General features: G+C 51.8%; 1 protein-coding gene across 4 annotated transcripts; it reads left to right on the top strand.

Moving 5' to 3' along the window:
* The first annotated feature begins 3,776 nt into the window (after positions 1-3,776).
* NXT1 (nuclear transport factor 2 like export factor 1) lies at positions 3,777-6,815 on the top strand. 4 transcript variants are annotated; one of them, XM_061208579.1, is made up of 3 exons: positions 3,777-4,071; positions 4,445-4,725; positions 6,154-6,815. In XM_061208579.1, the coding sequence occupies exon 3, from the start codon at positions 6,213-6,215 to the stop codon at positions 6,633-6,635; it is 423 nt and encodes a 140-aa protein (XP_061064562.1). In that variant the 5' UTR covers positions 3,777-4,071; positions 4,445-4,725; positions 6,154-6,212; the 3' UTR covers positions 6,636-6,815. The 4 variants fall into 4 exon arrangements, with proteins under 4 accessions (XP_061064562.1, XP_061064559.1, XP_061064561.1 ...); XM_061208576.1 differs by having other exon boundaries at positions 5,952-6,815; XM_061208578.1 differs by lacking the exon at positions 4,445-4,725.
* Positions 6,816-14,109: the final 7,294 nt, after the last annotated feature.

Below are 14,109 nucleotides of genomic sequence, written 5' to 3'. Positions count from 1 at the left end.
TTCTAGGTTCCACATACATGCGTTACCTTTTGGGTTTTTATGGAGGCTTCATTACACAGGCACAGTTGGTTAATCTTTGGTCATTGGTGATTGAACTCAACCTCCAAGCCCCTCACTTCCTCAGAGATCCAGGCATGGGTCTGAAAGTTCTACCTTTAATCCTCTCATCACCCGGCTGGTTCTTCTGCAAACCCTTAGGTGTGGTCCCCAAAGTCACCTCATTAACACAACAAAAGACAACTTTATTGCTCTTATCACTTAGGAAATTCCAAGGGTTTTCGGAGTTCTATGACAGGAAGGGGATGAAGAGCAAATCTGTACCTTTTATTGTAAATCACAGTATCATACCCGCCCTGTCTCAATGCCCCTCTTCCCCAGCAGTGCTCCCACACCTCCCAAACCTACAATCTGCACTGAATCCCTGCTCTGGATCTGCCACACACCAGCAATTCATACGCAACATTCAGGGATGCTGCCGAGAAGCAGAGAAATCAGACGCCCTGAGAGTTCAGTCAGCGAGACACTGACTGGAGCAGACAGGGGCCACGTCATCCTGAAGAGAAATGAGGCTCGGGCCAGCCCGGCTGTGATCTATCAGCCAAGTGGGAAACACTGAAGCAGGGTGGGAAAGCTCACAGGGCAAATGTGGGTGGTGCTGCTGGAAGGAGCTGAGCTCACGGGACTCTGTCTGGTCCCCCTGGTGACACTTTCCCTGCTGGGAACGCAGACCCTTAGGATCATATCATCCACTGCCTCTCTTTGTTCTGGTCACTGCTCCAGAGCCGGCGCACCCCACCCACACCATCCACATTGCTGTGGCTCCCACCTACCCCGCTCACACGGAGAACGTGCTAGTCTCAAAGGAGGGGAGGGGTGCTCCAGTCCCCGGGACGCTAGTTCTGGCTGCAGATGAACAAACCTCCCTCTCAGGGCTTGATTTTAGAGATGAGGAGGGAGCCGGCCTCAGGACTGCGGGCAGTTCCTCGAGGCCGTGTCGCCATGGAAGACCTGGTGGGGTCTTCAGGGTCCCTTTAACAGCAAGTGGCCCACCCAGGTCATACAGGTGTAAGTTAAAAAGGGAGGTGCTGGGCTGGAGGCTCTCCTGGGGCCTTAGGACAGGGCCTCAGCGGGGCTCCGAGGGTGCTGCACAACAGACCACAGGAGCCTCGGTGCATAACCAGGCAACGACCATTTATTTGCTCGGGAATCTGAGATCCATTGGGGCAGGGCTTGGCAGGGAGGCTCATTTCTGCCCTGAGCCACACCAGCACTGGCAGCCCGACCAGGACTGGAGGGTCTATTTCCAAGGCAGCCCCTCCCCCACTGCTGGCTATTGGGGAAGCTCAGCTGCTTCCTCTCTGGGGTGTGTGTACGTGCGTGTGTGAGTGTGTGTGAGTGTGTAGGTGTGTGCACACGTACCTCACTCCAGCTGCCCTTCTCCGTCCCTCCCTCTCTCTTGCTCACATCTCCCCTCTGGGCTCCGGCCACAGCTCAGCTCCTAAGCTAACGAGCCTCCATTCTCCCTGCCTTCCCAGAATCTCCCTAAAAGTCTCGTCCCAAGTGACCTTCCAGAAATGCAGCCCCAGCTCACCCTGGTCCAGCAGCAGCTCAGATGATTCCTCTAAGGCAGGGGAAAAAACAACACATGATTGTTTTGGAGGCAACGTGTTGGAGGGACAACTGCCCAGCCATCACCGTAGACCCTTGGAGATCAGCTCCAAGTCACACAGCCTCTTGCAGCAAACAAACGTCATCAGATTCTGCACCAGAGAACTACGCTGACAACTCGGAAAGCTCAGCCCTGTGTTTACAGACCCAAAGATCCCAGCCTGTCTTCAGAGATGCCAGCAGCTCAGCGTGTCTGACCAGCTGTGTCCTTCCTCCCTGGACAGACTCCATGAGGCAAATGGGCCATTGGTTCCACGGCTGCTCAAGCCAGGCTCATCTTCCAGAAGGCGCCCATGTGATTTGGTGACAAATCCTACCAATTTGTCAGTACACTTGTCCCAAGTTTAAAAGCCAGTTGTTGGAAGGATTGTTGGCAAATAAGGAAGTTGCTGCCGATGCAAAATGTCAAAATACACCACCGTTTCCTGGATGCTCGGCCCTGGGCTAAGCGTTTCCTTTGTGCTCGGCCCTGGGCTAAGCGCTGACCACAGCCTCCTCCATTAGCTCCTCACATCAACCCGAGGAAATGATGGCATTACTGTCCCTCTTCTACAGGTGAGGCACTGAGCCTCAGGTAGGTTAACTCACTTGCACAATCACTCTGCTAGTGCACTCTGCTAGTACACTAATTAACTTACAAATATGTTTGTTAATGCCCAATTTTTAATAGTATTAAAAAATAAAAGGAATTTACTGGCTCTTGAAATTAGAAAGTCTAAACTTCAGAGTTGATTTGGTTCCCAACAGTCATCCAACTCTTGATTTCTCCCCATCTCTCCGGTCTGCCTCATGATACAAAGGCGCCCCCCTCAGCGTGGCAAGATGGCTGCAGCAGCACACATCACATGTCCAGAAGGAGAAAGACAAACATCATCTTTTCCAAAATCCCCTGGCAAACTCCTTCTCTAGGCTCAGTGGCCCTACCCAGGCATCCCACCACTCCAGAATTGTGCCCTTGGAGCCAGCGGTGTCTCTAACCTCCCAAACTCAAGGACCACAGGGGGAGTAAAAAACAGGCTTGCTTCCAAGAGCAACGGATTAAATGTTAGAGAGGAGTCATCACAACTAGAATGTTGTGGAGCAATGAATCGAACCCAGCCCTGTCTGTTCATTCAAACAGTATTTATCGCGCCCTTGCTGTGGGTCAGGCACAATTTGGTTGCTGGAGACACAAATCTGAAAGCTTCCTGCCCTCCCATCCTCCCGCTGCTGGCTCTGCTGCCTCTCAGGCTTAAAGCCTTGTGTTTTCACCAGAACTTAGCGCTGGATTAATGTCCTCCTAACCAGCTTTTCTAGGACTGAAGTGGCTCTGTGACTCCAGGCTGTCATTTAATTTCTGTCTCTCGGCCTCCTCGTCTATAAAATCAGGAATAATGATACCTCCCACGAAGCTATGAGAATGAAATGACAAGGGCTTACATGGGAAACATAAGGAAACTTAAAAGCAGTGCGACATCCAACCCAGTGGACATGCAGGTCAACTCTCATTTTCATTCTAGGGATTCGGAGTTTTGTACATTAAACTCCAATTTCACTGGCTCGGGCTTTGTAAAGTGTGAATACGGCTCCAAAGATGCGAGTTCAATTCACCTTTCTACTTAGCCTGCAACTTATTTGTTTATAATGCACACTTTTCATTAGGGGCGGAGGGGTCGCCTATATGGAAGAGCCCACCCAGTTTCTAAACTTGTCCTGAACACTGAGAGCAAGCTTTCCCTTAGGAAAGCAGGCAAAGGTGCGCCCTAGCGTAGCCAAGGCGGGGGGAACGCACACACTCTGAATACGCGGCGGCATCAATAAACTTCTCATGCCCGGAGGCTTTCGCGCAGCCGCGAGACAGCCCCGCCCCGAGAGTCGGGGACGGGACTTGCGGAGCTTCGTCCAATCAGAGGCCCCACCTAACGTCGGGCCGGAGTCTGTGTCCCAGATTGACCAATGAAGACTCGAGCGCAGATTTGCCGTGGTCTTCTGGGAAAGCGTCTCTCCCGGAAGCCCCCCTCCCCTCTGCCACACCTGGGCGGGGCTAGCCTGCGGTCCGCCGTCCCACTGGCTGGCACAGCTGCCCATCACGGGGCGGGGGCGGAGGCCGGGGACTCGCGTCTGCGCGGAGCTGGCGGGCCGCGCGCGGGAACTCGCGGAGGCTCCGACCGGACCAGGCGGGTCCTGGGAGGAAGGGGTTCGTGGGAGGCGGCTCTTCCTGCGCCGCCTCGGGCGAGCAGCGGAGGAGCGCGGAGCCTCGGCGGGCCCGGCCCAAAAGTCCGTTGTGCCGCGGCCCGCGTGACCGGAGCCGCCCACGCCGGCCTGCGCCGACCCGGGTCGTTTCGCCCACGCCTACCCGGCTGACTGAGGCCCACGCTGTCCGGCGCTGACTAGGGCCGCCACCCCGCTGTCACTCCCGCGCAGGTAGGTGCCCCACGCAGGTCGGTGCCCCCCACTCAGGTAGGTGCCCCCCACCCAGCGCAGGTAGGTGCCCTCCGGGCAGGTAGGTAACCCCGTGCAGGTGAGTGCCCCCTGCTCAAGTAGGTGACCCCCGCGCAGATGGATGACCCCCGCGTAGGTAGGTGACCCCCGCAGGTCGGTGCCCCCGACTCAGTTAAGTGATCCCCTCCCAGCGCAGGTAGGTGATTTCTGCGCAGGTAGGTGACCCCGTGCAGGTAAGTGCCCCCTGCTCAAGTAGGTGACCCCCGCGTAGGTCGGTACTCCCCAGCGCAGGTTGGTGGCCCCCGCGTGGTGGGGATGCCGGCTGGTCCCGCAGCGGGTCTTGGGCCGGTCGCAGCCCCGCAGGAACGACCTCCCTCCCTGCGGACGCCCGGGCGGGCAGCTGGGTGAGCTGCGTTTGCAAGGCGGAGGCCCGAGGTGCTGGGGAATCGCGTGGACGCCGGTTGATGGGGAGTCCAGCGAGGGAGACGGGCCCGCAGAGGGAAATGACAAACTGGCTGTCCCGGAACCTTGAGCCCCAGACTGGACCCCAGAAGGGCAGGAGCCAGTGAGAGGACCGCGTCGTCCCGGCAACAAGTTCTTGTAGTGACAGATCAGGGGTGTGATCTCCGTCCACACGTGAGTTTTCTTTTCTCATTAGCGAAGTTGTTACAGTAACACCCTCATTCGGTCTCGGTGACCATTAAAGGACGTGGTGTACGAATGTAAAGCGCTAGGAAATAGGAGCTTGGAGTGAGTGTTTGCGAGGCTGGACTTGAGGTCCCCGAGGGGGTGGCAGGACCCCGCATCAGCGCTCGGCACCCAGCGCTGCCTTCTAGGTGGGAGCTCCCGCCCAGCCTGGCTAGTTCTCTCCTGGAGGCTCAGGCCTGCACCTTCCTCCGCCCTGAAGAGTGCCTGATTGCTTCCCAACCCTGCCTGGGATCTTTTATTTCTTTCATAAGATGATTTTTTTTTTTAAGGTTGTTGAAATTAAAAAAAAAATTCAGTATTTAAGTTTGTAAATCTAAACCCATCCACTATTTTAGTAATGTTGTTCTCTGTTGGGTTTTTGTTTAGTGAAATATTTTAATCGTCCAAAAAAGAATACAGCTATAATAGTTGTACCATACCCTGAAAAAAGGTAATAATAATTTTTCTTTGTGCTTTTGGACCTTTTTTTAAGGAAATGTGACATTTCGGCTACAGTTGAAATTCTTCCTTGCTGCCACCACCCTGCACCCCATAGAATTTCTTCCATCTGGCCTGTCTTTCCTCGGCTCATGGGGCTCCCCTGTGCTCCCAGGAGCTCGGCGCCAGCTTAGCTTCTCATTCCAGTCAGCACCAGCTTAGCTTCTTAGAGCCCGTCATGAGGACTGTGGCCACCATGTTGGTCCCGTCCTGTCCTCATGGCATTTGTTCTCTTACCCTCTTAGGAAACCTGCCTTCTCCCTCCCAGACCCTGTAGGTGAGCTGAGGATAGACTGATTGGCCTTTGTTGGGCCACTGTTCCCTTCCCCAGGGTGCAGCGTCTTTACCCGCTTCTCTAATTTTTTTTTTTTGGCCGTACCGCGCGGCATGTGGGATTTTAGTTCTCTGACCGGGGATTGAACCCGTGCCCCCTGCAGTGGAAGCTTGGAGCCCTAACCACTGGACCGCCAGGAAAGTCCCTTTACCCGCTTCTCTAGGGCAGTCACAGCTGTTCCATGCTTCCAGGAAAAAGCGGCCTCCCACTATCAGATGTACTACAGCTTATAAAACGAAACCGTTAAAATTCATAGTAATAGCTACCATTGCGGACCATGTGGGTCTCAGGCTTTTTAACTAAGCACGTGGTGTACACGGCTTCGTTTCATCCAACATTGCAGTTATGCACAGCTGTGGCGTCCCGTTTAAAGTGAGCGAACTGAGGCCTAGTCAGACCAGGCGTCAGCAACAGTGTGCGCCTAGAATCATCTCTCCACCATGTGTAGTCGTTCTGCCACCAACAGAGGAGGAGGAGTATTCATTTGTCCGGCAGGATGGACAATGGCATTCACACAGGGTCTCTTCCACCTTGCCGCCCCACAGCCCAGCTCCCCCAGGTACAGGAAGCACCTGGGTGGAGGCCTTCCTCAGCGGGGCCAGAGATGGCGTCCGTGGACTTCAAGACCTACGTGGACCAGGCCTGCCGCGCCGCTGAGGAGTTCGTGAACGTGTACTACACCACCATGGACAAGAGGCGGCGGCTGCTGTCCCGCCTGTACATGGGCACGGCCACCTTGGTGTGGAACGGCAACGCCGTTTCGGGACAAGAGTCCTTGAGTGAGTTTTTTGAGATGCTGCCTTCCAGTGAGTTCCAAATCAACGTGGTAGACTGCCAGCCTGTTCACGATGAAGCCACCCCGAGCCAGACCACAGTCCTCGTGGTGATCTGTGGGACGGTGAAGTTTGAGGGCAACAAACAGCGGGACTTCAACCAGAACTTCATCCTGACAGCCCAGGCCTCGCCCAGCAACACGGTGTGGAAGATTGCCAGCGACTGCTTCCGCTTCCAGGACTGGGCCTGCTAGTGGCGTGGGGAGACACCCCCAGACTGAACTCTGTGCTCCCTTGAGTCCCAGGGGCCCTTTTCTCGGCATACACTTGTCATAGCTGCCTTTTCAAAGTAGTAAAATTCTCTATTTTTCTACTTGCCCAGTAGAGACCCTGTCTCTGGAAATTCTGATGAATAAAACGATAATATGAATGTTGCTTCTTTTCCCCTCGCCTGATGTGTTTGGTAGGTTTTGGGGAGGGGGAGCAAGAGAAGGAGGGTTAAAGGCAACAAGCTCAGCAGAAGGCACTGCAGGGGCTGAGGTCCAGGGCCGAGCACCTGCCCCAGGCGCAGGTGTGCACACAGGTGTACGGGAGCCGGGCTCACAGCCTGCGCACACAGGAACTCGTTGGGACACTTTGAAAACTCACCAGGCTGCACATCCCGGACCAACTACTTCTGAATATCTGAGGGTGGGGCTGGCATTGGCATTTTACAAAAACAACCTAGCTGTCCATTAAGACACTTTAGAGCACATCAGAATCCCCTAACAAGGTGCTGGGCCCTCCCTTAGCACCTGCGCTGGGAGTTACATGGATGAGAACAGGTGAGATACCTGGAGTTAGCTAATAATTGCTTGTAAATGAAGCAGCTACATTGACTACTCCCTTACGAAGAGAAGGAGGAGAACTGCTTTTAAGAGGAAGAAGTACTGAGGTGGGGCTGGGGGGCATCAGAATTGGATGCTGGTTTTATTGACCCTGAGGACCAACTCTAACTGCATTTCTCCAAAGTAAAGAAAGAGGAGAAAACTAGAAGTTTCCATCATCCTTTGATTAATAGATGAGATCTTGTGGACACGTGGCTTCCCCAGGTAAATCTGTGACAAAAGGTCGGGCTAGGGGTGTGGGTTAGGATTAGGAAAGGGGGAATTTGATGTGTAGGCTGCACAGATAGCAGGGACCTCTAGCCTGGGGCTGTGGCGTCCACTGGGGATGGCTGGGCAAGGTGGGCATTGCTGCTGTGTTGGGAAGGATCTCACTCCCCTCTGATAGAGCAAAGGGGCCTGACCCTGGGGATTGGACGGAGAGCTGGTGGGACAGGAACAGGGCAGGAGGCAGGACAGAGGCTGCTGTACGGGGGGCAGCTTGTACTTAAGGGCAAGCCCTGGTCAGTTTCCCTGGCTGAGATGCAGGCCTGAGCCCGGAGCCCTGCCTGGGGATTGTCTCGGGCGCTGGGTGATTGGGCTGCTGGGAGAGGCCAAGAGGAAGGCGGACATGGTCCTCAGGGTTCATAGAGTTGCTAGGGAAGCAAAAGCCCCCCAGAGCAGGAGGTCCGTTCTCCAAGGCCAGATCTCGGCAGTGTTGGGGGCCTCAGAAAACCCACTCAAGTGCCCCAGGAGAGAAGAGATCCCAGGTTCAGAGACAGCCAACTCCTCTTACAGAATGCTCCCCTCCAAAGGCTCATGACTGAGAAACTCAGGGGTGATGGAGGTGGGCACAGGGGGCCAGAGGGGCTCCAGCCCGGCTGAGGGGGTGCAGGCACAGAGCCTTCTAACACTTGAGGCCTCGGGGGGATTTAGGTGAATGCAGGACTGTCTTATCTACAAGTGAGCACCACGTGTCATCAGGGTGTCCCCACCGAAGGGCACGAACTGCCCTCTGACCCCATCCCACTGAGAGCTCGGTCAGACATCACTTGCTCTGTGGGTGGACCGAGCACCCTGGTTTGCCCAGGACTGGGGCTTCCCAGATGAGGCTGTCAATGCTATGATCAAGAAAGTCCCAGGAAAACTGGAACTAGTTGGTTACCCTACCCTCAACCCAATTTCTGCCACAGACTAGTAAACTCTAAACAGTACGGTGGCCTCTAGAAATAGGCGAGGAGTGGAGTGGGGTGGGCCCATTAGTGCTGGGAGCAGGAGGGCGTCAGGCTGTCCCACTGGGCCTGGTGAGCGGACATGTCCCCCAGCCACTTGAAATGTGGCTCGTGTGACTGGGGCACTGGGTTTATACTTTATTCTAGTTAATTTCAACTTGAATAGCCATGGTGCTTGGTCCTTACTGTACTGGTGCAGAGATAAAGAGGAATGCTGGTCTGGAGACAGGTGGCTGAGAACCCGGAAATGAGTGTGGCCGGGGCCTAGGCGCAGGCCTAGGCGACAGAGGGGACATGTGCCCCTTCTTAGCTGGAATGGGCCTCAGAACTGACCAGGTTGACATGAAGCACAGATCCCCGCTGACGTCTCCTAAGGAGAGAATTTTGTCCTGCCCATCAGGAGGCGAGGCCAGAAAGACCTTGTTCCTCGACTTCCCAAGCACATCAGTGTTACTGAACTCAGCTCCAGATGCTCAATGCTTGAAAATCAATACTCGAGAGGGAAGTGTTGGGAGAAATGGAAAATGTTGTTTTGATCAGAAAGATGGCAATCTGGGGAGAAGGCAGACTCGTGTCCTTGAAATCCACCTCTATAGATGCTGCTCCGCCATGAAAGGTTTTTTTTTTAATTCTTTTTTTAAAATTAATTTATTTTTTATTTACATATTTTTTGGCTGCGTTGGGTCTTCGTTGCTGTGTGTGGGCTTTCTCTAGTTGCAGCAAGCGGGGGCTACTCTTCGTTGCGGTGCACGGGCTTCTCATCGCGGTGGCTTCTCTTGTTGAGGAGCATGGGCTCTAGGTGCACGGGCTTCAGTAGTTGTGGCACGTGGGCTCAGTAGTTGTATCACGCCAGCTCTAGAGTGCAGGCTCAGTAGTTGTGGCACATGGGCTTAGTTGCTCTGCGGCATGTGGGATCTTCCTGGACCAGGGATCAAACCCGTGTCCCCTGCATTGGCAGGTGGATTCTTAACCACTGCACCACCAGGGAAGTCTCTGCCATGAAAGTTTTAAAGGGAAAAGGGGAAGTAATGTCAGTTAATCATGGAGCTAGGGTATCAGACTCGTAGCCATTTCCCGCAGTGTGCAGGCTTGTCAACTCCTCATGATCTTTATTTTTTATTTTAAAAAAATTTTTTGGCCGCACCATGCAGCTGGCAGGATCTTAGCTCCTCGACCAGGGATGTAACCTAGGCCCCAGCAGTGAAAGTGCCAAGTTCTAACCACTGGCCCACCAGGGAATTCCCAACGTGATCTTTTCTTTAGATGCTGTCTTGTTCACCATTTATTTGTGCCATTACTGAGGGGAAGTTAGGGAATAGATCTGTACACCTGTTAATTATTCTTCATTTTTATTTCTTTGATCTACGGAAAGAACCAACAGGTTAGGCAAGGTACTGTGTGATCAAAATTCGATAGGTGTGCTAGAGCAGGAGATGAGTAGAGCATGGGGGCGCCTAGTTTAAGGTTAGTGACAATATAGCTTTGCTAAAGTGACAAGACAAAAGGGTGCCCCTTCGGAGAGCTCTTTCCTGCCAAAAGCTGCTTACATCAGGATCTCACCTGCTTCCTCCTTGAAATAAGGCACAAGATGGGCTTGAAACTTCTCCCGGAAAACCACCCTAAAGTAAATACAGATGCAACTTGGATCCAGACATGAAGACACTCTCTGCCTGTCCTCTGCCGCCGTCCTGCTTGCGGCCTCGCAATTACTGTTGAGTTGTCGCCTCCCGGTTCGGAGAGGCAGGTGTGACAGGGGATGGGTCAGTCGGTTTATCTACCGTGACTTGTATGAAGTGTGAACATTGCCTTCTAACTAAGGCCAGATGGGAGGGGAAAGGACAAGGCTTTAACCTGAATCTCCTGCTTTAGCCTGAAGATGAGCTATTTCACGGTCTAAGGAATGGTGTGCACATATGTGTGTGTGCACGTATGTGTGTGTGCACGCCTGCTGCAGCTCTTCTTGCTCTCCTCTCCTGCAGGCCCAGCCAAGGCAACTCGGCCCTCCCCTCCCACCAGGTGTCCCCTCCCTCAAACACTCCCCCAGCCAACCCCAAACACACAAGCCTGTTGAGGTTTTATTCAGAATTTCAGAACCAGGGCCTTCTATAGGGCAAAGAAAAAGATTGTTAAAAGCTAGCATTCAGGCCTGCACTTCAACACAGCAGGGGCTCGCAGCCCCTCAGAAGGGGGCTTGAAAAGAAAAGGCAGACCTGTCCCTGATACGAATATGAAACAATCTTTGAGTTTCTTTGGTAGTCAGAAAACGAAGTTCAAACACTTTGTGGAATATTAACAACAGTTGTCACAGGCAGCTTTGTGGAATATTGACAACAGTTGTCACAGGCAGCGAGAACAACATCCCAAGAACTGCTCAAGGTACTTCGCACCATTTTCAATCTCATTTTACAGATGAGGAAACTGCTTTGTGTTTAAAAAAAAAAAAAAAAAAAAAAAGATTCCATATAGGCTTGCTCTGTTTGCACGGACCTTCTGGAAGGATTGGCAAAAACGTAAGGACAGCTGTCCTTAGGGATTGGGTTCTAGGGTTTTAACGTGGAGACAAGGCATTTGCTGCCGAATGTCCTTGGACTTCATTTTTTATACAGTGCGCCCATCTTGTTTTTTAAATTAAAAGCTCACTTAAGAATCAGGACTCCGTTTCCGCAGCCAGAAGTAAGGGGTATTCAAGTTGCGGGCACCTCGAGGAGTGGCCTTTTCCCCCACAGAGTGGCCAACCTGTGCCTGACCTGACCAGTGAAGTCTCCAAGTAGATGCTGCTTTGAAACATCCTGAGTTCTCGCAAAAATGGATGTTTTAAACATTTAAAAATCCCCACCTAGGCTTGTGAGAAGTTAGTGTAAAGTCCGGATATTTTGCCCAAATTGAAGGCAGGTGAAGACGTGCCCAAACTCAGACTCTTGATGGAGCCCCAGCTGCCCTAATGCGCTTGGCCTGACCCACCGGAACCTGACCTCGCAGTGGACCGCACAGCCGAGACCGCGCAAGAAAACCTCACCCGACCTGCCGCCGCGACGCCGCCCAGAGGGTTGGAGGGAAGCCCGGGCTGACCTACCCAAATCGCGCGACCACCAGCCCGAGGCCTGGACACAGGAGCTGCCTCCGTGCGTCCGCCGGCCACTAAGGCGCGCTTCCGGGCGCACGCAAGGCCGCCGACATCATCATCAGGCGACGGCCCAGGACCAATCGGAAGATTGACTGTGACAATCTGAGATTATGACAGCCAGTGGGCGGTGAGTGCCTCGGAATCTGAGGCCCCAGCCCCGCCCCTCCTCAGCGTCGGGTGGGCGGGGCGGCCGCCGGCGGGTGGGGCACAGCTTCTCCGCCCCTCCCTGGGCAGTTTAGAATTTGATGTGGCGAGATCCTTACGGTCTGGTTCTATAGATTTGCTTTTAAATCAGATCATTTCCCGGGTAAAATAGCGTACCTTCTTTATTCATTATAACATAGTGAGCATTGCATCAAACAATTCAACATTTTTCCAGCTTTAAGTATAATTGACAAATTGTCTATCTTTAAAGTGTACATGATGATTTGATAAACATATACATTGTGGAATGATTACCACAAGTTCCATTAAACATTTTTTAAAATGTGCATGGATATATTATAAATTATTCAGTTGTCTCCTTTTGGGCGAGTAGATGGTTTCCAAATTTTCACTAACATAATTACCTGAAAGTTGTTCACTCCACTTCCTCAGGATGGCTACAGGGCCTTACTTGGAGATAAACATCTATTCCAACTACCCCTGAGATTGCATTTCCCATGCAAACTTCTGCGACATCACAGGTTATGTTTAACTTCCGGTCAATTTGTTGTATTCATTGGTTTATCATTGCTTTATCATTGCTTTTTATAGTATTCTCTTGTCTCTGCCATGGTTGTCTTTGTTCTTTGTTAGTTTTGCATTGGGCTGTTGGTGTTTTTTTCCTTGTTTTCCAAAGCTTCTTTGAATAGCCTGATGTACTTCCTACCTTGGAACCTGATCAGGTAGCATTTCTAAAGGGAACTGAAGATAAAACTTATAATAATCATATCCAGTTCCTTCACTTGGTCAATCACTAAAGCTATTATGACCCTAAATAAAGAAGTCCTTTCAGCACTGAACGCTAACTAACTTGGGCAGAACACAGAATCCTGGCTGCTCTTTTCCACATATGCTGCTTCTACGTCTACTTGGACTTCTAACACATTCTAAATACTTCATGTGCTCTTTTAAACACTTAGACAGGATCCTTGTTAGTGACAAAGTAAGACTGCAGTGGTGTTACGTTTTATATGAAATTGTCCTATAAAAAGCGGTGCATCACCTATTTTGACATTCTGTGTTGAAGCAAAGTTGATTTCAAAGCATTTGTGGCCAGATTAAGTTTATCCAAATGTGATGCTCATGATAAGAGGATACATGTATTTTTAAAACATATATGTTTTAGTGGAATCTGAACTCTTTCCAAAAATAAGGTGCTATTTGTTCGTTTGTTTCCCATCTCCTATCATGAATTATCATATAGGCTTTTCTTAGAGGAGACATTTTATTTGGGCTCACATCCTGAAGACTGAGGACTATTTTTTGAAACTATTTAGGGTTTTAATAAATAGAATATCATGCTGAAGACACTGTGTATGTGTAAAAATTCCTTGCTTAAAATTGTTTCAGTCCATCTGTGAGGATGTGGAGAAGTTGGAACCCTTGTGCACTGCTGGTGGGAATGGAAAATGGTGCAGCTGCCATGGAAAACAGATATGGTAAACACAGAATTACCATATGATCCAGCAATTTTACTTCTAGATACATATCCAAAAGAAATGAAAGCAGGGACTCAGATACTTGTACACCAGTATTCATAGCGGCCACTGGCAGACCCGTGCCTCGGAGAGCTCGGAGGTGAGAGATGGAAGTGACGCGGCCAGGCAGGCAGTAGGCCTAGATCCCTGGGCTTTTGTGAGAAGTCCTCCCATGTCCCCCCAGCATCTTAGAAACCACAACTTCTCAGTGTTCACTTTTGGACTCGTGCAAACCAGACATGGAATTTCTAGGATGCTATTTAATCACACTCTCTCTAGTTCCCTTTTGATGTTTACCTGATCTGACAGGAGACAGCTCTGTTTTGCTGTAGCTGTGAGGCATGTGGTCTGCGCAGAGCTGAGTTGTGGAGGTTGTACCCTGGCTCTGTCTTGCTCTCTGTGTGATCTTGGGTAAGTTGGCTAACCTCCCTGTGCCTCAGTCTCCTCATCTGTATAATGGGGGTAATACTACCGCCCCTCACAGAGTTTTGTGAGAAGTGACTAATACCAGTAACTGGGGGTGGGTAGTAGTGACCCACCTTCTGTAACCATCAAGCACATTCTGTTCTTATTATCCTGAGACTTGGGACCAGTTTGGGGGAAGTTGCAGGGAGGAGATCCCATTTGCAGGAGGAAGTCGGGGCCCCAAGTGAGGGAGGGCAGGAGAGTCCTAGGCTGGAGAAAGACTAAACTCAGCGTGTGCACCTGGGGCTGAGCCCGGCCTCCAGGAACTGGGATGGCTTCTGGAAATTCTCCTGAGATGGGGAGCGACAGCAGGATCCACTTCTGGGTGCACCTGGAGGTAGGAAGAGCCCATAGGTGTGTGA

Source organism: Eubalaena glacialis, chromosome 13 (genome assembly GCF_028564815.1).
Source record: "Eubalaena glacialis isolate mEubGla1 chromosome 13, mEubGla1.1.hap2.+ XY, whole genome shotgun sequence".
Taxonomy (NCBI): Eukaryota; Metazoa; Chordata; class Mammalia; order Artiodactyla; family Balaenidae; genus Eubalaena; species Eubalaena glacialis.
Note: the sequence above shows the minus strand (reverse complement) of the source record. Positions and strands in the feature narration are given on the sequence as shown.

What these genes read in the sequence shown, in the direction of transcription:
- NXT1 (XM_061208577.1), top strand. Translation starts at nt 6,105, where the DNA reads ATGGACAATGGCATTCACACAGGGTCTCTTCCACCTTGCCGCCCCACA.